Source organism: Hipposideros armiger, unplaced genomic scaffold (genome assembly GCF_001890085.2).
Source record: "Hipposideros armiger isolate ML-2016 unplaced genomic scaffold, ASM189008v1 scaffold_253, whole genome shotgun sequence".
In the NCBI taxonomy this organism is placed as follows: Eukaryota; Metazoa; Chordata; class Mammalia; order Chiroptera; family Hipposideridae; genus Hipposideros; species Hipposideros armiger.
In genome coordinates, this window is record NW_017731603.1 from 677,393 (window position 1) to 702,327 (window position 24,935).

The following is a 24,935-nucleotide window of genomic DNA, read 5'->3' on the forward strand; positions in this document are numbered from 1 at the left end:
AAGAGGAGTGGCCCTGGGGTGGCCAGGCAGCCCACCCCAGCCATGCCTGGCCTTCAGGAAGGACAGCTGACCAGCCTTAGAAGAGAGTGCTTATCAGGGCCAGTATCCTGCAAAGACTAGGAAGAAAGAGGAGAGGAGGAGAGGAGGTGAGGGGTAGAGTTAGGGGGCCCTCAGCAGGGGCCCCACACTGAAGTGCTGAAGAGTAGTGGGGGCAGGGCTCCTGCCTGAGGGTCCGGCCTGAAAAGGGCGCTTGACTGCCAGGGAGGGCTCTAGGCTCTGATCGTCCCAGTTGGAACTAGGAATTGTTTGGGATTTGAACGTCCGGGTAATGATGGAAAGGATCAGAGATGGAGCTGAGAAAGGGCAGCTTTTGTGGACCCAGAGGACACAGCAGCTCTGTTTTTTTTAACTCTCAAAGTTCTGGCTCAGAGGCAACAACAGCCAGGGGCTTGGACCTCGGGGTGAGTGGGGTGCCCGAGGGACGCTCCCGGTTGATAGTTTTGAGAACTGCTGGGTACCAGGGTGCACACCCAGTACTAGAGGCTATCCGGTCCCTGCTGTTGGGCGCCACAGCAGCCACAGATCAGGGGTGGGAGCTGAAGAACGTAAGGAGAAAAGTAATATCTGTGATGAGAACCCTGAAGCATGAGGGACCCAGGGCTCCTCCCGTGACACCACAGCATTTCAGAGAGCAGGAAAAGGAGGCCGCAGAGGACAAGGGACTTGACTAAGGTGACGTGCGGAATGTGGGGCAGTGCTGGGACCAGGACCCTGGCACCCCTGAGACCTAGGGGAGCTGGAGGTAGTATGAGGGCCCTTCCCCCGCCCCACACACCCTTCAGGGGAGCGCCACTGAGCTGCTGTACTCCCTAAACAGGCTGCCGAGCCCAGGAAGGGGCTACCGCTGGCAGGAGCACCAGGAAACCGGCTGTGTGGCTTTTATTTTGCTTTAGGGAGAATAGAATAATTGACTGTTGTGGCTGTGGTGCTGGTGCACATGACTGGATGTTGGGGGAACGTGTGTGTGTCCCCACTCGGCTGGGCGGGGGCAGGCCAGTGCCCAGTGGGAGAATGGACTGCGGGGGCAGCCCCAGCCCCTGCACAGCGCCCATCCCCACCGCCCATGGACCAGAGTTGTGCTTGAGGACACTTGGTGGCAGCCAGGAATGTTAATGGTGCCAGGCTCTGCATGAGCTAAATTTAGAAACCCAAACCGAGAAGGTGAATGGTGCTCACCTTCCAGGCAGCCGGCCCAGTTGCCGCTGCAGCCAGGGCCCTTCCACGAGTCAGGGACCTGGTGTGCCCACCTGGTCCTGCCCTGCCCCTTCCCTCCCCCAACTCCTGCTGGTGTGAGGGACTCTGGGGGGCTTGCTCAGGCTGCCCCGCCTCAGAGTCAGTGGGCAGCCTTTCTTCCCAAGGCTGTTTTCCCGCATAGGAGAGTGCTCAGGCCCTGCACTGCCTCCCATCCCCTGCGTACAAGGACCCCCGACAATGACGGGCATGGCCCGCTCCCTGCCCCCTAGGCTCACATCACTGGCCACTGCCAACCTTGCCCTGCAGGATGCCACCCCACCATCTGGGGGTGGTGACGTGGCCAGTGTGACGTGGCCAGGCGCCTGAGAGCCGTCTGTCTGTGGCAGAGAGAGATGTGTTTCTGGGAGCCAGGCCAGAGCCCCAGGAGACAGAGGGACGGGAGAGGCCCCATCTCTGGGGTCAGGGGTGGGGTGCAGTCCAAGGGGGAAGGGCAGGTCTTAGGTCTCAGTGGGGCCTAGGAGCGGCAACCAAAGAGCAAGTATTGGTGGGCTGGCACCCCACGGTGGTGATACCCTCACACCTTGGCCCCCGACCTTGTTGGCAAGGCTGGGCTCCAGTCTACTCCCCTTCCCGGGGTGGGGGGGCGTGCTGGGGAGGCAGGTGGGGTACAGCTCTGTGTCCCAGGAGTGACCTGGTGCTATCTCCACAGGGCAAACGCTACAAGAACTCCTTGGAGACGGTGGGCACGCCAGACTCAGGGCGTGGGCGCAATGAGAAGAAGGCCATCAAGTAGGTGCCAGGCTGCGAGTCGGGGAGGGGGGGGGACACGCAGGCAACCCAGGTGGGAGGAGCCCCTGCCCCTCCCCAGATCTGGACACACACACCAACACACAATACACACACACACACACACACACACCAACACACACACACACACACACCAACACACAATACACACATACACACACCAGCATACACACACTCACCAACACATACACACACACCAACACACACACCCCAACACACATACACCCCCAACACACACACACTCACCAACACACACATACCCCCACACACACACCCTGGTGCCATGCTCACTCCCCACACCTCAGGGTGTCTTCAGGGATCCACCTTCTCTTCCTGTGCCCCCCAGACCCTCGCAATGTTCCAGCCCTGTTTTCCGGCTGCTCTCCCAGCACTGACTGCCTCCTTCTCAACCCTGGTTGCTGGTTCCTCCGTCCAACCCTCATATCACATACACCATGCCCAACCCCCACCCAGCTCTCCTGCTCTTTTCTCAGACCCCATCCATGTTCTCAGGGTGAACTGGAGGAGGGGGGGCAGGCCTGGTGCTGGGCCACTCCCCTCCCCCAACACCCCTCGTCCCCACTGCATGGACCCTTCCACGTCACCCCCTTCCACTGTGGACCACCTGGGCCAGCCCTCTGCTAAGGGTCCCTGGGAGATACCAGGAGAAGTCCCCTTGCCCTACCTGGTTGGGGGATCTGGAAATACGGGGCTCTCTCTAGAGGACTCTCTGCCCTCTGGCCAACGGCCTCTTCCTCTGTTGAGCCTAGGCCTTCATGGGGAGGCTGTCAGGCAGAGGCAGGGCTGGGGGCGCCTCCATCTTACCCTGCCAGCCACGGCCCTGGCCCTGGCCCTGGCCCTGGCCCTGGCCCTCGCCCTCCCCTTCCCTTCTGCCCTTCCCCGACCCTCCTTTCTCCCATTCTCTCTCCCGACTTCCCTTTTTCCTCTCCCGGCCCCTAAGGGCTTCCCTCTCCGCCCCTCCTTGCCCCTTCCTTTTTTTCATCTCTTGCCCTGACCCTGTTCGGAGCCTTCACAGAAGCTGCTGGGTGTGTGTCTGTTGGGGGCGGGTGAGTGGAGGGGTGGGCCAGGCTCGGGGTGGGGAAGAGGCTCCCGAGGAGGCCACGGGAAGCCTTTGAAGCTGGGTTTTGTTGCACACTCTCCAGTCTTCAAAGCCGGAGCTGGCAGATCTCAGGGTCTGTTGCAGAGCCCAGGCTCCAGGCTTTCTGAAGGCGGAGGAACCATGTGGGGGGAGCGCTGGGCCAGCCCAGCACCTGCGCCTCCTCCAGGCGAAGCCCCTAACTGAGTGTGTAGACGTGGCCTGGACCAGGGGGGCTGTCTCTAGCAGGTGACCATAACCTTCCTGGACAGGGGAGTGTGTAGCAGGACCAGGAGTCCTGGAAAGGGTCCACGGGAGGAGACAGGATTTCCCACAAGGGGCTGGGTGGGCAGCAGGGCCCTGCAGGCTGGGACAGAACCCATGAGGGCTCTCTACGATGAAGTGAGGGCAATAGTGGGCTGTCCCCCACCTGCCTACAGCCCTGCAGCCCCTGCCCCCTCCCACCCTGCTGAGCTGTCAGACCCTCTGCCCCAGGGGAAGGAAGCCACCATTCATGTTACTGTCCCCAGGTTCCTAGGCCTTTGCCTCTTGCCTGGGCCCAAAGCCAAGGGAGTGGCAGGAAGTGAGATTTACCCACTGCACAATCTCCCCATGGGCTTAGGGTCTCCTTTAAAGGGATTGGATTGTCAGAGTTTCCGGGAAGCTGCATTCTTTATCACTGCTTCCCCAATTGTGTTCCGCAAAGCACTGGTGCCCCATAAATAATAGTTATTCCACAAATCAAGGGTTCCATGACCAGCTAAGTTTGGGAAACACTGCACACTCTAGCTCCCTCTTGGAGATACTGATATTCGTGGATACCTTAAAGACTATGAGAAGTCCTGCACTGAAGGAACCAGTGTTTCACAAACTTATTTAATGAAAGCTCCTCTTCTCTATTACTGCCGTGGACAGCCTGAGGGACCCTGGAACTCCTTGGCACATAGGGTGGCAGGGATGACCCTGGGTGAATCTTGCTCTCTGGTCCTAGGGTTGGATGGCCCCTGGTTCTGGAGAGTTAGAGGGGAAAGGGAAGGAGGTCTTCCAACTGTTCCATCTCTCTGTTACACTTGGGAAGGGGGACCAAAGGATGTCTCTGGTGGGAATAGGGTCTTCTGTCAGGGGAGCCTCCCCAGGCCGGGGCCTCCCACTGCTGAGGGCCTGGCCTGCCTCGCTCATCCCTGGCCCCCACTGCCCCTGCGAGCTGGCTGAGGGCTTTGGCTTTGAGCCCTGGTCACAGGGTCCCCTGTGAGACATTTCCAAGGTATACTCTGGACAGAGACTGTCCACACCAGGGAGGCCCAGCCTGGCTTCTCTGTCTGTCTCGCCTTTGTTTCTGAGTCTGAGGTTGAGAACCAAAATCAAGGTCCAACTTGTCCTCAGCTCCTGGGGTTTCCAGGCCGTGCCTTCTGGCAGCTTCCATAGGACATGTCACCGAGCGGGAAGGGGTGGGAACACTGGGGCAGAGGATCCCTTCCAGGCCAAGCAGCTCCACCTTGGAAAGGTACAGGGGCACGGGGAGAGGCTGCCCGGCCAGGGACATGCCAAGGACCTGAGGCTGATTCTGTTCATTGTCCCCCCAGAGAAGGGCAGGCTCCCTTCACACAGGCCCCAGAACAGAGAACCTGAAGGGCCCTTGTGACCCTGGCCACACCCTCACCAAGGTCAAGGCCTGGAGACGCTTCCCTTTTCCGGGGAGGAAGGCCGTGACCCAACCACCACATTGGCAATGAGCAGAGAGGGTCTCCAGCTCAGCTGAGATCCTGCCCACCGTGTGCGAAGGCCGCATTTCCCAAGGTGGGAGAGAGCAGAGGAGGCTGGGGGACCTCAGGCCGATGGGAAGAGGGGATCGACGGGCAGTTCGCTGGGCCTGCCCCAGCAGCTGCCCAGGGGAAGTGGATGGAAGAAGGGAGAACCTCGGCTCTCCCAGAACGGACGGAGGCCTCCACCCGCTGCAGGAGAGCTCGCTGGCTTAGTAGTCACAGCCAACCCTCTGGTTTGACAGGCGGGGAGACTGAGGCCGGAGGAGATGGGGCCCAGGAATTTGGTGGCAGGGTCGGACCTATCTTTCAGCACTTTACAGACAGAAACCAGCACCCTCTCCTCCCCGCACCCCCTACCACACCACACCCCGGGGCCCTGCCCCTCTCCCCTCTTCTCTCACCGTCTTTCTCTCCCACCAGCTTCCCAGGGTGTGAGGCTCCAACGGCCCACCAGCAGCTCGCCTCCTCTCTGCTCGGCTTCTGCCCTCCAGTGTGTGCGTGTGCGTGTGCGTGTGCGTGCGTGTGTGCAAGGGGCGTCGGCTGCGAGCCTGCCCACCTCTCTTCCTCCCGCAGGAGTCGACCCTGGCCCACCCTGCCCTCTGTATGCCCAGCCCCGCCCCTCTGCCCCGCAGGACTGGCAGTTCTTGTTTCTTCTTGTATCTCCCTGTTTTCTCCCCTCTCTCTCTGCCCCTCCAGCGATCTAGACAGAGACTTTTGGAATAACAATGAGAGCACAGTGCAGCAGAAATGGAGCTCCTACCCTCCCAAGGAGTTTATTCTAAACATTTCACCCTACGCCCCTTATGGCGACCCACGACTGTCCCTCAAGTGAGTGACTTTACCTGGTTTGATCATATGTACCTAGTATCCGCGCACGCCCTCCTCCCCCTCCTAGCCCCTCACTTCTCCCCCTCCTGCTCCCCTCCCCCACTTCCCCACCCATGCACCCCATGGGCAGGCTGACCATGGAGACGAGCAACCCCTCCTGCCCCCCCTTGTCTGCCTGCCCCTCTCCTGTCCCCGCCCCCCCACTTAGACCATAAGCCCTGAGAGGGTAGGGACCATGTCTGTCTTGTTCATCACTTTAAGCCAGCCCCCCCCCCAGGGCCAGCCACACAGGAGAGCCCCCTCCACGGCCCCACCCGCGCTGTGCAGTCAGGATGGGGTTGCCCGTTTTGGTCCCTCCCTCCCGGTGTGGCTCAGCTGTCCTCCCTGCTGTGTGCTGCTGCCCTGGCTGCTCGGTGGTGGTCGGTGGTCGGTCGTGGCGGTGGTGGCGGTGCTGGCGGTGATGGTGGTGGTGGTGATGAACTCTGACTAACACGGCTTTCTCTCTCTCCCTGCCTGGGGGCCTCCTGGCCTGGACAGCCGCTCTTCCTCCGCCGCTAACCCTTCGTTGTCCTGTGGGATAGAGTTGGAGGTGGCTGCCCTCCCCCAACCCCTGCCGCCCCTGCCCCAGGCGGTGGGGAGGGGCCCCCCTCCGTTGTGTGGTGCGTTGTTCTCCGACTCCCGGCCCCCTGGCTCCCCTCTCTCCTTTCTGCAGGCTCTGCCGTTAACCCATTTGCAGTGCTGATGTCTCTCTCTCTCTCTCTCTGTCTGTCTCTTGTCCGTCTGTCCCTCTCCTCCTCTCTCACTGTCTCTTTCTTCCTTTTATCTGTTATTGTTTTTCCTCCTCTTTTACCTCCCCACCCCCACGTGTGACCTGCCCTCTCTCCCCCACCGCCACCCCGTGCCCCTCTGGCCCGGCTGCCTCGCCCGTGCCTCCAGTGGCACTCTCCTGTCAGGCGCCAAAGTGGCCGCTGCTGCTGGGCTGGCGGTGGAGCGGGAAGGCCGGCTGGGGGAGAAGCCGGCACCGGTGCGGCCACCTGGAGAGGACGCCTTGAGAAGCGGCGGCACTGCCCCCAGCGAGCCAGGCAGCGGTGGCAAGGCGGGGAGAGGCCGCTGGCGCACGGTGCAGAGCCACCTGGCCGCAGGGAAGCTCAACTTGTCCAAGTGAGTGATGGCCCCACGGCTGCCGGAGCGTGAGCTCAGGCCTGCCCCCACCAAGGTGGACAGCGGGACCCCTGGCATGCCCGCTGCTGCCCCCAGAGGTGCCGCCCTCGGCCCCTGGCTCATTCCATTACTTCACGAGACGCCCATCGTCCTTGCCATTGAGCACGACCAACAGCCATACAGTGTCGCATCTCAGCCTCTGGCTACTGCCCCCATCAGTCTCTCTCTTCGCCGGTGACCAGGTCATTCCATTTTCTGCCCCCAGGGGCAGCTTCATTTTAGTCCTTGGATCATCCCATCCTCCTTGTTTGGCAGCCCCATCTCAGCCTTCAGGTCACCCCTCCGTGGGCAGCAGGCCTGTGGTTGTTCAGCCATTGGACCATTCCATCCTTGGGGAGCTGGCCCACTCTCAGCCTGTGTTTTATGCCACTCATCTGTCACCAGGCCTTCCCTCTTACAGCCAGCAGATGGCTCTAGACCCAGAGGTTGAGCCATTCCATTGTTGACCATCAGGTGACTCCATGGGCTTGTACCATAGCACCATCTGTTACGTAGGCCCAGCACGAACAGCCAGGCCGTCCCCATTGGCTCCTCCTCAGCCTCAGCCATCCTCACTGGCTGTCCCAGTTGTGGTTAGCCGGCTGTCCCACTGCCAGCTGTTGGCGTTGTGTGTTTTTGGAGGTTGGGTTGTTGAGCCCCAGCTAGCTTCTCTTTTCTGATGAGGGTGGTCTGGACATCAGACAGAATTTCTATTTTCTTTTTCATAGCTGTCTGAGCTTGCCAGACAGATAGTCAGTCCCTCTCTTGGGCGATGGATGTAGGACTGGCCCCTATTCTCAGCAGATAGTATGTTCCCCTCTGCCCCACCATGGGGAAGCCTTATTCTCATCTTGGCTTTTAGAACCTTCCATTTCCCCACCACTGAGCCCTTCCAGGCTCTGAACCCTTTGAACTATGACCATTGTCACCCATTGGGACATAGGTTCCGTTGTCAGCTATTAGAACTGCCTTGTTCCCAGCTAAGGGAGCAGCCTCTCACATAGAAGGCCAGCAGCGCTGACCCTTTCTTAGCTGTTGGGCTATCCTGTTGCCTCGATTCTGGGCCCTTCTGGTTCTCTTCAAAAGGCCTGTGACTCCTGCCGTTGGAACCACGGTGGCCCACTGTGCTCAGGTCTCTCTTGCTTGTTGGCCTGAGGGAACACAGGCCAATTTTACCCCTGACATCAGGCCTCAGGAGGGTCCTGGAGGGCAGCTCCACATCCCGTCTGAGATCTAGACCCAGTACCTCGCCCTCTGTAAGCTGCTCCGGCCACAGACTCCAGGCTGGCTGAGACCTCCATACCTCTGCTGGCTCGAGGCCTGGAGGAACCAATTTTAGTTTCCTGTGACTGAGAGGTTGTAAATTGGACTAATTTTGGATATGATAGGAAACCAAAATGAGGTCAGCAAGGAGGAGGAGGCGGCCGCCCAGGTGCTGTCCTCCCCCTGCCTCGGTCTGTCCCCGGGGAGCTGCGAGCCTACCTGGCCAGCCAGGCCTGGGCCTGCCCCTGGTGGTAGCACTGGTTCCAGGCCTGAGCCAGGCAAGGTTGCTGCCCGCTCCAAGACCCCAGCTAAAGCCATGTTTTGCACCTCTCTCTCTCTCTCTCTCTCTCTCTCTCTCTATCTCTCTATCTCTACCTCTCTATTCTATCTCTATCTCTATCTTTCTATTCTATTTCTATCTCTATCTCTCTTTACTATTCCCTGACTTTCTTTTTCTCTTTTTCTCTCTTTCTCTCTCTCTCTGCCCACAGGGGCAGCCTAACTGTTGTCCTTTGGTTCCTAGGGTAGGCTCGGGGGTGAGCAAAGCTGAGGTCTGGCTGCAGTGGTGAAAGCGGTTCCAAGGGCCCTGGGGTCCCCTCCCTTGGGCAGTTTGAGGGTACGTGGCTGCCCTGGTGCCCTAGATCAAGAGATGGAAAGCTCTCTCTGTAAAAGGCCAGGTAGGAAATGCGTAGGCTTTGCAAGTCACATAGCCTCTTGCCATTGTAGCCCCAAAGCAGGCATAGACAGGATGCACAGGCAAACCTTGGAGATGCTGGGAGTTCCATTCCAGACCACTGCAATAAAGCGATTGTGGCAATAAAGCGAATGTCGCAATGAAGCGAATATCTCAATGAAGCGAGTCACATGAATTTTTTTTGTTTATCAGCATATATAAAAGTTATGTTTATACTATACTGTGGTCTATTAAGTGTACAATAGCAGCATGTCTAAAAGCAATGTACATACCTTAATTAAAAAATACTTTATTGGTTAAAAAAAAGAAACGACACTGATAGACTGGCTCCACCCAGGATTGTCCCAAACCTTCAATTTGTAAAAAGCACAGTATCTGTGAAACACAGTAAAGCATAAGCACCGTGAAACCAGGTGTGCCTGTAAATTCATGACAGTGGCTGTGTTCCAATAAAACTTGATTTCCAAAAACAGGTAGGCCAGGGCCCATTCCTTGCCCTAGTCCACTGGATTGGGTGACAGAGGGAAGGAACCGAGGAGGAGGACGTTGGGACCGCTGAGGCCCTGGCCCTGCCTGTCAGATGTGCTGAACTCGCTAGCCAGGGCAGGGAGCAGGCAGCTTGCCCAGGGAGGCCAGGAGTCTCTGGCTCCTCCTATCTCCGTCTCCGTGAGGTATTTGCAGCTGCCACAGGGCGAGTTGACTGTACCACACATCCCTGGCCCGGCCTCATTAGGTCCTCATGGCAACCCTGTGGCAGAAGCAGCTCAGCATATTTTTCAGCCCCATTTCACAGAAGAAGAAACTGAGAGGTAAACTCATTTTTCCAAAGTTCCAAAGTTAGGAAGTGGCAGAGACGGGTTTTGAACCTATGTCTCTAACCTCATCCTGCCTCTGATCAGCCATGTGTTTCCTGTCTGTCCTCGCCCCCCCCCCACCGCCCCCCATCCCGGTATTTTTCTGAGATGCTGGTGGACCTGAGGCGGGTGCCCTCTTTCAAATGCATAGAGGACACGATAGTCACGCTGTTTTCCGTCAGAACTGTGGCAAAGTGTTCAGACGAGCGGTTCCTAGAGCTCCCACCTCATCTGCTCCTTTCCAAGGTCCCCTCCTCTAACTAGGAGTCATTCTCCAAGATACCAGGAGGGGACACAACCTCAGAAACAGAACCCTGGAAGGAGGGCAAAGATCTGTGCCAGAGCCTGAATCCTGAGGCAGCACTGGCCACAGAGCAGAGGCCTGGGAGCCTGAGGACACTCCCGGCTTCCATGGACAAAGCATAAGAATTGCCACCTTCCCCGAATCACCATGTGTTACTAGGCCAGCTCTGCACTGGCCTGGATTTTCTTGTGTCTCCAAAGGCTAGGAGCACTGAGAACACAGAGGCAGACTTTCCTGGGGTCCCCCCCACCCCCGACCGTGAGACAGCGGGAGCGGGTGGCAGGCAGCAGCTCCCTCCATCCATCCGCTCCCATTCCAACATGACAGGCAGCGCAGGGCCTTAGGGCCCGCCTTCACCACGCAGCAGCCTCTGCAGCTTCCATGGCCCACTCAGGCCAGCGGAGAAGTCAGCTCAGACAGGAGGAATTTGGGCGCGAGCTGAGTCAAGGCCAGAGGGTGGGCTGGGCGGGGCCCACCTGAGGGCCTCAGGGTGGGCTTGGGGCTTTGTGGCCTCCTGGTGAGGTGGTGGCAGCGGCGACAGCAGCAGCAGCGAGCGGTGACAACTGCGATGGAGGCCTGGCGAGGTCTGGCAGAGCGCATCCTGCACTGGGGCCTCCTAGTCCTGGCTCTAGACTTCTTTCTCCTCCACTGTGATCCCTTCACCTGCTTCTCCTTTCTCTCCTCTCCTCCACCCGCCCCAAGTTTCGAGGACTCCACCCTGTCCACGGCCACTACCCTTGAGTCTATCCCCAGCTCCACGGGAGAGCCGAAATGCCAGCGACCCCGCACTCTGATGCGGCAGCAGAGCCTGCAGCAGCCGCTGAGTCAACACCAGCGGGGCCGGCAGCCCAGCCAGCCCACCACCAGCCAGAGCCTAGGCCAGCTGCAGGCCCACACGGCCTCGGTGCCGGGCCACAACCCCCGGGCCTATGGCCGGGGCCAGGCTCGGCAGGGCACCTCCGCTGGCTCCAAGTACCGGGCGGCCGGTGGCCGCAGCCGCTCCAACCCAGGCAGCTGGGACCACGTGGTGGGGCAGATTCGAAACCGAGGCTTGGACATGAAATCCTTCCTGTAAGTCCCCCCCTTGAGCGGGCTGACCCCCCACCTCCCCGACCCAGCATCTTCCCCCTACATCTCCTTGGTTGCCGGCTGGCCCTCCATCTCCTGGGCAGAGTGCCAAGCAAGCTCGGCCACGCCCTCCCCAGTCTCTTACGGCTCATGGCTTGAGCCTGAAGCGCCCCGTGAAAGGGTTCATATCCGAGCCACCCTCTGAGGACCCTAGCCCACCCTCAGTGCCTCGGGACTCAGAGAAGTTCCCCACTAAAAGTAAGTGGAGACACTAGGGGAGCTGCTGAGGTCCCCAGATCTGTCTCCTCTTTGCTGCTGGTGGCCTCCCTTCCAGCCTCACCCTCTCCTCCTGTGACCTCTGTCCCCCCCTCCTCCCAGGCCCTGCCTCCTCCCCTCCAATTTACTTCTTCCCTGTAACCCGACTCTGCTCGCCGTCCCGCCCCGGCTTCCTCCCTCCCTCTCACTTCCCCTGTCCTCTGTCTCCCCGACCTTCTGTAGCCACCTGTCCTCCAGCTCCTGGCCTGGCTCCCGTAATGACCCATCCCCTAAGGACAAACCTTGGCTGTTCCTCCCAAAGCTCCAGAGAACATTGTTTCTAAATCAGAGCCTTATTTCAGGTGTACAAGTCCGAGAGGTACAACTCACCATCAGTGTCTCACCTTAGCCATTCCCCCAGCCATGTGCCTCCCTCCCCCTCTCGCTGGTAGGGACCCCCCCACCCACCCAGGGCGCCTTCTCCCCGGCATTCCTCTGGGCATCTGTGCTCACCCTCAGGACGCAGGGCAGGCCTGGGCTTCTGTCCCCGGTACCACCACCTCTGCGGGCCTAACATGACCTTCCTTCCAGGCTCTGGGGACTATTCCCCTTGGCCAGCTCTTTCCTGGGAGCGGTGTTCGCAAGCAGGAGACCAGCACACCAAGCCTGGGAGAGGAGAAAGGGAGGAGGAAGGGGAAGGCCAAGGTCAAGGCCCAGCTCATTGGCAAGGTGTGGGGATGCTGGAGGCAAGCGGGTCCCTCACACCATCCTGCCTCTCCGACTGAGACCCGAGCCCGAATCTCCCGGGCACACGGGAAAGCTCTCCCTGGCAGAGGCACCCAACAGAAGAGGCTCTACCACACCAGCCTCCCACTCTGGTGCAAGTGACCTGTGGCCCCAGCCTGGCCCAGACATGCTGCCTGTGAGTCTACTTGGCAACTCTGCGCAGCGCATCCGCTAGGGCTCTCCCCGACCCAAGGACCCCTGGGAATCCAGCTGGATGCCTGCATGACAAGATGCCCAACAGAGCCTCCTGGCTTCCAGGTCACAGTTTGTTTTGAGACAGATGCTGTGGCGCTGGCGTGGGTTAGGAGAATCGAGGGAATTGCTGCTGCTGTGGCTTGAAAAGAACAGAGCCAGCCGGTCCCCTGCACCCCTCTGCTCCTTGCACAGCCACCACCCTGCCTCCTGTTCTGGCAGCCATCAGACTGGGGCAGCGGCTATCCTCAGGCTCTGGGAAGAAAGGAGCCAGCTACAGGAAAGCCCCTGTTCACCACCTCCTCCCTGCCTACCGCCCCCCTAGTCAACTAGGATTTGATGAGCGGCTCTCATGTGCCAGCATCCTTTGTCCACGCTGCTTCTGCCCACTGCAGTTTCGTGCCCCTCACCTGCTGGCCACCTCCAGGGCTTACCCAACCCCACACCTCCTCCGGCTTGTAGTCCCTCACAGCAGGGGTCAGCAAACTGTGTAAAGGGCAGGTTATAAATATTTTAGGCTTTGCGGGACACATGTAGTCTCAATCGCATTTTAAAATGTACAAATCATTCTTGGCTCGTGGGCTGTACAAACATAGGCCACCAGCTGTAGTTTGCGGCCCCCGGACCCCTGCCTTACAGTTTAGCTTCTGAGGCCTTTCACTCACCTAAGCACGGGTGGCCCATGTCGAGGGTCAGAGCGAGAGGGCTAGCCAGGCCCCCCAAGATCCCACCCCCCTCTCTCAGGGAGGAAGGCATTCCTCCTGCTTCATGGGTGTGATCCCCCCAACACCACCACATCTCCCCAACTCTCCCTGTCTTGCTGCCCCCCATTCTCGCCCTTGTGGCTTGCAATCTGGAGATAATGACAAATTGGGAATTTCTGCAGAGGAGCCATTTTGTTTTTAAGAAAAGCAAAAGGAGTATCTGAAAAATGCATTAACAAAGGAGAAACATGTTGTTTTCACTGGGTTTGCCTTCCCCCAGCTCAACCAGCTCCCAAGCAGGCAAATGGAATTTTACCAACTCTAAAACAGTACCGGTGGGCAGAGAACAAAGAAAGTGAGGACTCGTCCTGAGGGAAGGGATTGTTTCCCAAAAGTTAGATGCCAGTGCAAGCGTCAGCCTGGAGTGACCGTGCCCAGGACAAAGACACAAAGACAGAGTAGGCAGTGCAACCAGTTAACTTCCTCCCCTCCCCAGAACCTACTGCCAGCTCTCATTTTCCAAGACCCGGGTGCCTCCGCCCTCCCCTCAGAGGCTGTTTCTCACCTGCTAAGAGCTCCCTTTTGATAACCTGTCTAGAAAAGAGCCTTGCCAGCTGCTTAGCGTTTCCTCGCCCTCCTGGATGGGGGCGGAAGTGGTAGGCTTCCCAAGATCCATCCCCCTCTGGGACGTGCCACCAAGTTTATCATCTTTCCCTTGGCTCTTCTTGAGATGGGTTTCACGCCTGCCCCATCTGAGAATTCCTCTCCCTTTGTCGGATGACAGACCCAGTGCAGGAGGAGCGCCACAAAGTACCCAGAGAATGCCCACGCACTCGAATGGCTCTGAGGGGCAGCAGGCCATGTTTATCCCTGAAATGGCAGGCAAGCTTGCAGTTGCCCAGTGGTTCTCTAAGAATGCTCCACACTAAACATGTCACACCTTGACCTCTGGCCCCATGCTGCTGCCCACATGACAACGCCAAGAGGGGCTCACCTTCTCCTTGTCTGCCCGCGCCGCTCTGCCGGGACTGTCCAGCCTTTTCCAGACTGCCCTCGCTGAAGACACAGGCTCCCTCGAGTCCTGCTGGACTTCTCCAGACCTCGCCAAGTTCCTGTACTTTCTCTCTTTCCGTCTTTGCCTTTTGGTTCCTGCTGGACTGCTTCTCCAAAGAATAGCCCCTGAACTGAACCCAAAAGCCTTGGTGGTTACTCCCTGGATCTCCAGGATGGGGGACACAGGAGAAGGCCCGCAATGGCCAAAATGCACCATCTGCCGGAAGGAACTTCCATTCCCCTCCGAGGGGCTGTGTGTCCAGGGACCTGGGGGAGGAAGCTGCTATTAAGCACACCTGGCTGACCATGACCCAGAGATATCTTTATGAGGGGCTTCCATAAGCACAGTGTGCAGTGCCCAGCTGGGACCCCAAACCTGCCTGCACGGTCCTGAAGCAAGATGGCGACAGAGCCCCTCCCCCCTCCTCCCAGGGGCCCCGATGGCCAGAGCCAGTAGCCCCGGGCCTTTGTTCAGCTGGAGATGAATTAGCCTTTGGAAGTCTGCTGTCCCAGGGCCTGGGCTCTGCTCCCCTCAGCCTTCGCTGAGTGTCCCCTCGGAACCGTCCTAGTCACACACCATCTTAGCAGGCCTCTGCCCAGCCCCTTCCCTGTGTCTCCAGAGAATCTTGGTCTGGTGCCCAGGTGAGCTGGGTCTCAGACCACGGACACCGCCCCTCCATTCCCTCCCTCCTTCCCTCCCTGCCTCCACCCCACTCTGCTCTACAACTGTTGACAGTGCTGAAGTTTGGTTTCTCTCCTGCAGGGCCAGTTTCTTACGCTGTTTTCTTCTCTCTTTTTGTCTCTGTCTCTGTCTCTGTCTCCTTCCCCTCCCTGCCCTGCCCATGGGGCCACCTCCTTTCTCCCCGGCCGGTGGGCTGCCCACCCCGGGCAGGGAAGGCCGGATGGTGGTGCTATCCTTGGTCTTAGGGCTTTCGGAACAGGATGACTTTGCCAATATCCCTGACCTGCAAAACCCAGGAACCCAGCAGAACCAGAACGCTCAGGGGGACAGGAGGTACGCGCTCAGGCGAGGGCCCGCGGTGGCGGCGGCAGAGCTGGACGAGGCGGTGTGTCTTCCATGGATGCTGGAGCGGGAGGACGGCCCCTCCCCCGGCGGTGCCCTCACACACGGCCACCCTGGTGGTGTCCCTTGGGTCTGAGGCCAGTGCGGCCGTCCTGGGACCATTCTGGATCAAGCCTGCTCCCCGGGCATGCTTGCCCTGCCCGGAGCAAGCCAGCCTTTCTGCCCCATCCTGCTTGGCTCCCCTCTGCTGCCTCCTCATCTTTCATCTCTGCCCCACCCCCGACCCAGAAATCCCAGTTTCTCCGGCGGTTGGTGGATGGGGGGGATGTTAGGGAAGGGGCGCCAGCCTGTTCTCCCTCATCCCCGCCACCTCAACCTCCCTCTTGCCTGGAGGTCCCCGCTGGGGTGATGGTCACACACCCCGATGCAGAGGTGTGACCGGTTGGTTGCTCGGCTGATGGAAGAGGAGCCCCTGGAGGGGAGGGTCTGGGGCATGGGAGAGGCCTGCCGACCAGAAAGAACCAGCAAGGCAGCCCCTGAGCCCAAGGTACCAAGAGGAGTGATAGGGTGAGGGGCCGAGAACAACCTGTCACTGGTAGCCCTGCCGCTGGCCCTCAGGGCCCTGGGGGGACCAGGGCCTATGTGGCCACAGCACAGGGCTGGGCATTTAACGGTCCACAGCCATCAGGGAAGCATGTCCCCATCTTGGGAAGGGTGTGGAGAACTCTCGCGGGGAAGGGGATTGGGAAAGGCTGGAGGTCCCAGGGCTCCGTCAGCATCTCGAAGGCGGGGTGGTCCTACACCTGGCCTGGCTGCCTCCTCTCACTTGACCTTAGGCTGGGCCCGGCCACACACGTGTAGTCACAAGCGGAGGGCTCCTCCCCTTGGTCAGGTCTGCCTCTCGTCAGACCAAAGCCCTGCAGTGCAGGCGAGCATGTGGCCTGGCAGCCAGGACACCCTCCTAGCTCCGGTGAAGCTCGTTCTGCGGCCTTGGGCATGTCACAGCCCCTCCTGGACCTCTGCTTCCTTGTCTAGCAAATGAAGGATTGGACAGGCTGACCCTTCCGGCTCGGGCTTGCTAAGCTTCTAATGAGGGAACAAGCCCTTGGGCTGGGGCACTTGTCAGATCTTGTCAGCCAGGCGGAGACCCTGACGCTTGCTCGTTAGGAGGCCTTTAGGTGCAGGAAGGAATTGTCCCAAGGTGCTGCCAGGGGCCTGTGGGTTAGGGAAGGGTAGGCAGAGACTTGCCTGCCCCTCCGGTGGCTTCTGGAGACCAGCACTCTCATGCCTTCCCACCCAAGTCCACATGTCCATGGCGGGCAAAGTCGGAAGTCCCCAGAGAGTAGGAGGGGAGAGTGGGACCAGTTCTTTCACTCGGTGGTGCAGATGGTATCACACCATGAGCCCAAGTCCTGGGATGCGGGAGGAACACAGCCTGCCACCCCCAACCCACCTGGTGCTACAGGAGTCCTGGCTTCCTGGGCTGGGTCCTCCGAGCTGGGTCACAGGCAGGCCAGAGCGAGGGCCATGGGGAGAGGGCCAGGGGCCCAGGCTGGGAGGCTGCAGGAAGGGGGCTGGAGCCCTCGGAAAGCCTGCTAAGCACCTGAGCCCCTTGCCTGGAAAGGTGTGAAGCGTGAGGGAGCAGATGCAGGCTGGAAACGAGATTTCACATCACCCGTGTGTTAATTAACCGGCTCCATTTTCACCGCAGCCTATTTTTACCTCTTTGCCACTTAGGTCTCACTCCATGTTTTAACACACCCATCCCTTTTGATCATTACATCAGCTGTCCCCTGCCTTCCTGGGAAAGGTGGGTGTGGAGGTGGAGGCCCGTGGGCCCTCATCCCGACCCAGCCTGACTTTCCGAGTGGACCCATGCCATTCCCACCTGTCACGCCCATCCCATGCTGGATGCTCGTTTCTCATGGCCTCTGGGGTGTTTGCGAGGGTGCCCAGAATCGAGCGCTTCCTTCCCAGCACTCTCCCCATCCTGAGCTTGGCATTGGCACCACCCGCCGGGCCCCAGGCACCTTAGGCTCCACCCCTCTGGGCTCCTGGCTCCTTGGACCTTGGAATGGTAGGCTTGGGTCAGCTGTCCCTTCCCCTTCAGCGTCTGCCTCCGTGTCCCCTTCTCTACCCAGCTGCCCTTTGGCCAGATGTCTCTGGGATAAGGGGTGGGTGGCCCTTGGCTGTTGTTGGGGAGAACATTCAGCCCCCGAGGTCTGTTAGCCGTAGGCCCCTTGGAGACAGAAGGACCCCAGGAGGAGGAGCAGCCACCCCAGGTCCCAAGCAGGAAGAGGGTGTATCGAGCAAGGAACACGGGATGGGAGGGTTGGTCACTGTCCCTACTCCCAGGATACTTGGTGGCTGGATGGGGAACTCCCCATCCAGGATCCCTCAGCTCCTGGGCCTCAGCACAGTGGACCCCAAGAACTTCAAAATGCTCTTGGGCCCAGGAGGGAGGCCAAAGCTGCCCCTAGCGCCCACACCCTGCTGTGCCCATTCCACTGTCACCCATTCTGCCCTGCACCCATCCCAGCCTCTCGCTCTCAGCCATCCCTTTCACCACTGCTTCTTGGGATCCAAATGGTTTCCACCATGGCCCCACCCCCACCTGAGCGGGGACCTGATCACCCCCATTGCTCACCTTGCCCCAAAGCCACCATGTTTCTCCTGTTGCAGTGTGTGTCCCCCGCCTCCTCTCTGCCTCTCCTCTCGGCCGCCTCGCTCCTCTTTGTCCCCTTGTCCACCCTGCAGCCTTCTTCACTCGTCTCCAACTAACCTTTCTTGGCCTCTCTCTCCCTCTCCTTCCTCCCATCTGCTCCTCACAGGGATGTCCCTGGGCCAGTGACGGGCCCCTCCGCCTCTCCCTCTGCCTCTCTGTGCACTTGTCTCTCTGTCTCTCTCTGTTCTGTGACCTCCAATAGCTTCAGTGGCGCTGACCATCTTTTCCCAGGCTGCTTTGCAGCTGTGCTGACGCTGTGGTGTGGCCAAAAGAACTCCAACTTTCTCATACCTTCAGCAGTCAATCTCCGCTCTCTCCTCCTCCCCCCCTCTATTTTTAACCTGACTTTACCTCTCCAGCTATTTCAGTCTCCTCTTCCTCCCTGTGCCTGCCTGCGTAAGCACGTGTCCGCGCGTGTGTGTCCGTGTGTGTGTCCGCACATGTGTGTCCATGTGTGTGTGCGCGTGCTCTGCTGTGGCCGAGCCCCTGGGATAGGCGCCCGTGTGTCCCCGGGCAGAGTGGGGGTGTTTCCGCCTTGTTCAGGCAAGGCCAGGTTCTCACAGCAGGTGCGTCGTGTGTCTGATTCTCAGGGTGCCTGTCCCTGAGACTGCTCCCTGCTTTTTCTGTTTCAGTTCGTCCCAATTCACCAGCACACCTTGGCATGCCCAAATGTGTTTCCTCTCGTGATCGAAGTGTGCGCATCGCTGTATGTGTGTCATCTTGCTGCTCTGGTTGACTTGCCTTGTCCCCCGTGCCATTCTCTCCCTGTTCCTCTAGGTGTCTGTTGGGCTTGTGTGCGTGTGTGTGTGTGTTGTGTGTGTGTGGCGCACGCAAGCGTGTTTGTGTGCATGCACATGTGCACACATACCTTGCTGTTGGGTCCTGGTGTCTCCCCTCCAGGGCCTGGCATATTCCATGCATGTCTGTCTGTGCCTGCGTGGCCGACTGTGTGCTGGTGGCTGGTCCATACTGAGGGCCATGGCTTGTGTCCAGCCTGTGTGGTCTCCAAGTTTGGCTCTGGTACTCTCAAAGCTGTTGTATTGTAGCCTGTCCCAAGCCCCACACTGCCAATCTCCCCATCTCCTCCTCACTCACTGCCTGCCCCCTCCTCTCCTCATGGGCTGTTCCAGCCTGGTCCCTAGGCAGGCTTTAGTGCCCCCTTCCTGAGTCCCAGCTGGACACAGCCTGGGCTCACCACCCAGCCCCGAGGCCAGAGAGCCTGGCTGCTTGGGAACAGCATGGAGGCGGGGTGTAGACAGGGCAGATGGGGTGTAGACAGGGCAGATGGGGTGTAGACAGGGCGGGGCAGAGCGGTTATATCCGGGGCTTCTCGGTGGTGCTTTGTCTTTCTCTGACCCTGGGCGAGAGCCTTCTCAAGTGTGCAGTCCTCAGAGTGGGAGACGGGTGGGGACTGGGGACCAAGAGGGTAACGACTTGCCCTATCCAATAGGTGGCTATTTAAATCTAAATGAGTTTAAGTTAAACAAAATTAAAAATTCAGTTCTCGGTTGCACTGACCACATTTCAAATGCTCAGTAGCCGCACATGGACAACACAGATATAGAACACGTCTGTCATCATAGAAAGTTCTACTGGGCAGAGCTGTGTGGACAGTGGTCCTGACCTCACCGGGTCAGTCTCATGTCTGAAGGGCACCTAAGTTCTCACTGAGCCTGAACGAACACAGGTGGGGCATCCAGATAGGCACTCTGGGTGTATTTGCATAGGGTAATGATGCAGAGAGGCAACTGGACGCTCCCCCTCCCAGGCTGGGGGGAGCAGGGATATGGGGCGGGGGTGGGGCGCTCTGGGGAGGGAGGCTTGCTCAGAGAGCACCATGCAAGCAGCGACTGGAGGATTCGGGGGTTTCTGGGGAACAGGAGTGGGAGCAACCCACAAAACAGTACCCACAGGGACAGCCAAGGAGGATCACACTGGGGTGGGGTGCGGGGGGAGACCAGGTCTTCCTGTGGACCAGAGCACAGCTCCTACTGGACACAGGAGGTAGCAGCTGCTTGGGTCTCAGAGAAGGTCCTACTGCCACCCAGGCCCATGGCGCCTAGCCCAGCCCACCTCCAGCCATGCTCATTCGGACTCCCCCTGCCCCCAGGTTGCCTGCAGGAGGGAAGGCAGTGAACACAGCCCCAGTGCCCAGCCAGACGCCTCACGATGAGTCTGACCGCCGGACCGAGCCACGTTCCTCCGTCTCAGACCTTGTCAACTCCCTCACCAGCGAGATGCTCATGGTGAGAAGGGCTGGAGGCCTGGGACCCAGGCAGGAGAGCTGGGCTGGGAGACCTGGGGTAGGGGGATGTGTAGAAATTGGTGACATTGTGGGATTCATCCACTCAGGCAAGGGAACCAGCATGGTGACGGCGTGAGCGAAACTTGGGTTCTCTTCCCAGCTCTTTCACCAAAGCAGCCTCTCTGTGTCTCGGCTTTCTCATTTTTCAAGTGGGAATAAGAACACTCACCTTCCTCCAGCCTCTCTGGGTTGAACAAGGGGCCAAAGAAAACCTACTCGCGTGAGATATTTTTATGGTCCTAGAAGAAAAGGCTAGTGGACAGAGGACTTGGGGCGGAAGCTGCCCCTTCTCTCTGAGTGGCTTCCGATTGAGTAGAGCTCTGAGGCAGGGCCTCCGGTGGAGCCTCTCATATCTCCATCCCAGGGACTTTCTCCAACCCCCATTGCTGGAGGGGGGGGCAGCTGAAGCCCACAGAGAACAGGAGTGGAGGAACCCCCTGGTCCTGATCTTTATGAGGGGACAGTTGTGCTGGGGTTCTCCTGTGCGCACCCAACCCCACCTGGACCCCAGCCTTACAGTTCTGGGGCATTTTTGACCAAGGCAGAGGTTGTGGCTTTACATAGCACCCCCTGGTGGCATCAGTGAGTCACAGCTAATTGCCCTGCCCGTGCTTTCCAAAGGCTCCAGCTTTGCAAGCTGGAGTCAGGGCAAGGGTTTGGCAGCTCTGACGGCCCAGGGAGGCTTGGGGAGGGTGTGAGGGTGGGAGCCTAATGCCTGCCGTGTGCCTACTGGACATGGCCTGGGACTAGTCACTTCCTCTTCCTAGACTAGGTTCCCTCCGCCCTCCCTCCCATGGAGAGAAGGAAGATGCCGACATCATTCAATTCAGAGTTCCCTTGCTCACTGCCTTGGCAACACAGCCCCCACTCTCCCTGAGGCTCCCAGAACCCCCAAGCCCCACCCTTTGCTGTTTAGGGTTCCCGGCTGGCTCTAACCATCCATCCCCTGCCCTTTTCTAACCCAGCCTAGGGATCTTGTTAAAATGCAGATCCCTGGTCAGCAGGCCTGAGGTGGGCCCAGAGGCTGCATGTCTCTCAGATGCAGATTAGAGCATCAGACTCTCCCTGTTCCGGATCTGGTCTCCCTTGGGCCTCCTCACCGCTCCCCTTCTCCCCACCTCCCAGGTGCATGCCTGGCCCTCCACTGCCCTCCTGTCCATCCTCCCCAACCCGTGTAGATGGCCCGGCCATTGTCTCCTCTGGACAGGCCATCGCCGCAGTCTGTCCTGCCTCCCTACAGTCTCTTAATCGGTTACAGCTTCCCGGTAGCTAGGTTCCCAGAAGGGACAGCGCCTTCCCAGCCAGTTTGCCTGCCCCTTGCTGGCACTAGGGCGGGGCAGACAGCCACAGGCAGTGGAAGGAAACACAGGCCCAGTGCACTCTCAGCGGAGGCTCAGAGGTGGGCAGGCAGGGTCTAATGGGCCAGCCCAAGGCTAAAGCCAGGTCGTTGGCATCAATAGTAATGATACAGAGGAGCAGGGTGAAGAAGGAAACCGCGGTCTGATCTCCAGGCCCCAGGCTGTCATAAGCTGGGGGTCAGGAGAAGGAGTCAGGTACCCACAGCTGGCCAGAGGAAGGGACTGCGGGGAGGGGTTAGAAAGGAGGCCTGGCCACACCTACATCTGAGTCACCCCTTCCCCACTCCCACCCGAAAGGTTTTTGATGCTCACTTCTACAAGAACTCACGTAGCACCTCCCTTGGGGCGTGGGGGGGGGGGTGGCCAGCCAGTTGCCATGGAAACAGCTCCAGAGCTGCCCCAGCTGGTTAATTAGGGCTCATGGCTGTGGTTCTGGAAGGCTGGGAACAGGCACAAAACCACTGCCTGCTTCCAAGGTGAAGCCCACTTGGCCCACCCATTCCCCCAGACTACCTTGATTGGGAGCCAAGAACCAAGTGACTAGAGAGGGTCCTCAGGTGGGTCTGGGGCCACCTGGACTCCAGTCACCAGGAACTCCACCCCAACTTTTGGAGGAACGGGGAGGGGCAAGTGGTCTTTGCAGGCTCCACGACATCAGTGGCAGCGGCCCGGCTGTGGAGCAGGACTATGGAAGGAACGTGGGCCTGTTTAACCCTCCCAGGAACCCTGCAGATGCAGAAACAAGTTCAAAGGGCGTGGGCTGGTACGAGGAGAGGGAAGGCTCACCAGGGGAAACGTGCATCTGGATAGGGGAGCCACACTCTCAGCGGGCCTGGCGTGGAGCTTGCGGGGGTACCTGGATCCAACTGAGGGGCAGGAGCTGGGGGGACCCTCTTCCACTGTGAGGAAGACTGGGGAAGGCACTCAGTTCCCCTTCCAGCTCCAGCTGGGACCAGGGCTGTGGCTGGTGAGGGTCCCAGACACTGGATCTGAGTGAGAGTGAGGGCAGCTGGCAGGGTACTCATGGCTGGCACTAACCTGGGTTGGAGCTCCCACTCACTACTGAATCACAGGTGACTTGATGCAAGTTAGTAATCTCTCTGTGCCCCAAACCAAATTGGAGCACAGTCATGCGGGCCTCTTCGGGGTGCTGCAGGGAGTATGAGGGCCAAGCACCTGACACAGGGCAGGGCCAGGCACATGGCAGCTACTATTATTTGTATGACTTGGATACTTCTCACCTGGGGCAGGTGAGTCCTCACTGGCTTGGGGGGAAGTCCCAACATGGCCCTGGGGTGTGGACCTGCTTTCATGGAAAGAGCGGGCTTTCAAGTCAGAGAGGGTTCATATGGCTTTGCAATCTTGGGCGTGTGACTTAACCTCTCTGAGCCGGTCTCCTCAGCTAGAGTGGTGATAACTGCCTCGCCTGCTGTGGTCAGGATTGAGTAAGAAGGTGATGTAAGAGTCTTCTGCCATGGTAGGTGCACACTATACGTATTCTTGTCATCTGTATTATTTAATACTTGAGAGCCTGGGCCCACCTCTCCAGGAGAAAAGAGGGGGCACAGAAAAGACTCCTGTGGGGGAAGTGGGGAGAGAAAACAGGCCATCAATTTCATCTGAAATGTACCGGGAGCCCCACCCCAGCTCTCATCCAGTCACCTGAGGAGCTTTTAACTCAGGGACGCCTGGGCCACATGGACCCTCTGGCTCTGGGGTGGGACCCAAGTGGCTGAGAGTGGGCAGGATTCTAAAACCTCCCCGGGTATGCCCAACGAGCAGCCACAGCTGAGAAGACTTGGCTGGGAGACCCTCCCCCCAATTACTTCCTATTATTGCAGAGCCAGCCTGGGAATGGGACACGCGTGCCACCCTCCACGTGTCCGTCAGTGGCTGGGTCGGCCCAAGTGCCACCCATGGGGGAGGGGGCTGAATGTGTTGTCGCCCTCCCTGCCAGTGGTCCTCAGCCCTGCTGTGCAGTACCGACACCTGAGGCTCCTTTTAAACTACTCTGCAGTCCAGCCCTCCCCACCCCACCCTCAGGTCTCCCCAGCCCCATCACATCAGGCACTAGGTGGGGAATGGGCCTGGGAATCTGTGTTTTTTTAGTATCTCTGCCTTACACAAATAGACGTTGCTCCGGAAAACTCGACTCTCATTTTGTAAATTGCATCATCCGCAAAACCCCAGATAGCCACTTTCCAAAGAAACATCACAGCAAAAAAGCCTTTGGAGATATGAACAATCTCCCTCATGTGTTTGGTAGCCCAAGTTTTTGTGTTGGTGTATTTCACAAAATACACAGAAATGTCCCCGCAGGGCCGCGGGAGGGCGGGAAGCTGGAGGAGGCAGCTGGGGGTGCAGGGTGAGCCAGCCGAGCCGTGACGAGGGGAGGCAGAGGCAGCCTGTGGCAGAGCCGAGGGGGTGGCAGACCCGGGACACCCAGGAGAGGCTGGGGAGAGGGGTGCACACTGCCCTGGGGTTCAGCAGACAGGGGCTCTGCCCACCCTCCCTGTGTGACCCTGTCCAAGGCACCTGCGCTCTGCCTGAGCAGCCTCTCCATGCTGTGAATGTGGGATGGGCCCCACCAGCCCCCACATCGTGACCAGAGGGAGAGTGCGGCCCTCAGCAGCTGGCCTGGCCTCCGGCACAGGGAGGCCTTCTAGCTGTGCTGGGCTGCAGTGGAGCCTTTGTGGAAGCAGAACCCTCCCCAACGATGCCGACCTCTCCCCCGCCCCCAGCTCTCCCCAGGCTCCGAGGAGGATGAGGCGCACGAGGGCTGCAGCCGAGAGAATCTGGGCCGGATCCAGTTCAGTGTTGGCTACAACTTCCAGGAGTCCACGCTCACCGTGAAGATCATGAAGGCCCAGGAGCTGCCGGCCAAGGACTTCAGCGGCACCAGTGACCCGTTTGTCAAGATCTACCTGCTGCCAGACAAGAAGCACAAGCTGGAGACCAAGGTGAAGAGGAAGAACCTGAACCCCCACTGGAATGAGACCTTCCTCTTCGAAGGTGAGACTGGTGCCACCCCCGCCCACCCAAATTCCCTCTTCCCCTCCACAATTCCCCCACCCAACCACACACACGTACATATGTGACCCCAAGCACAAATGCACATGTATAGCTGTACACACACACACACACACACACACACACACACACACACACACACGGGCACTTGCACGCGCCTACACAGCACGTGTCTTGCCCAGTTAACCTGATGCACTTTGTGTCTGGCTGGGATTAGGTTACAGCACCGAGTGGAGCCGCCATCACATCCAAAGGCTGAGGAGTAAAGCTGGGCCACCATGGGGACTTCAGCTCAAACACAGGATTCATCCTGAGGAGGGCAGGCAGGAAGGGAGGCACCCACAGGATCGAGAGGTGGAGCATCTGGAGTGG

At 59.2% G+C, this 24,935-nt stretch overlaps 1 protein-coding gene across 9 annotated transcripts in view; it reads left to right on the top strand.

Annotated features, from left to right (window-relative positions):
* Window positions 1-24,935, top strand: part of SYT7 (synaptotagmin 7) — a 60,879-nt gene that overhangs the window by 28,586 nt on the left and 7,358 nt on the right. For 2 of the 9 annotated variants that reach the window (XM_019656028.1, XM_019656027.1), the window contains exons 3-9: window positions 1,964-2,043; window positions 5,617-5,748; window positions 6,685-6,909; window positions 10,766-11,134; window positions 15,014-15,136; window positions 19,981-20,116; window positions 24,275-24,545. In XM_019656028.1, the coding sequence (XP_019511573.1) occupies window positions 1,964-2,043; window positions 5,617-5,748; window positions 6,685-6,909; window positions 10,766-11,134; window positions 15,014-15,136; window positions 19,981-20,116; window positions 24,275-24,545 (1,336 nt within the window). The remainder of the gene's footprint in view (window positions 1-1,963; window positions 2,044-5,616; window positions 5,749-6,684; window positions 6,910-10,765; window positions 11,135-15,013; window positions 15,137-19,980; window positions 20,117-24,274; window positions 24,546-24,935) is intronic. The other 7 variants (XM_019656031.1, XM_019656029.1, XM_019656033.1 and 4 more) reach the window with 7 other exon arrangements.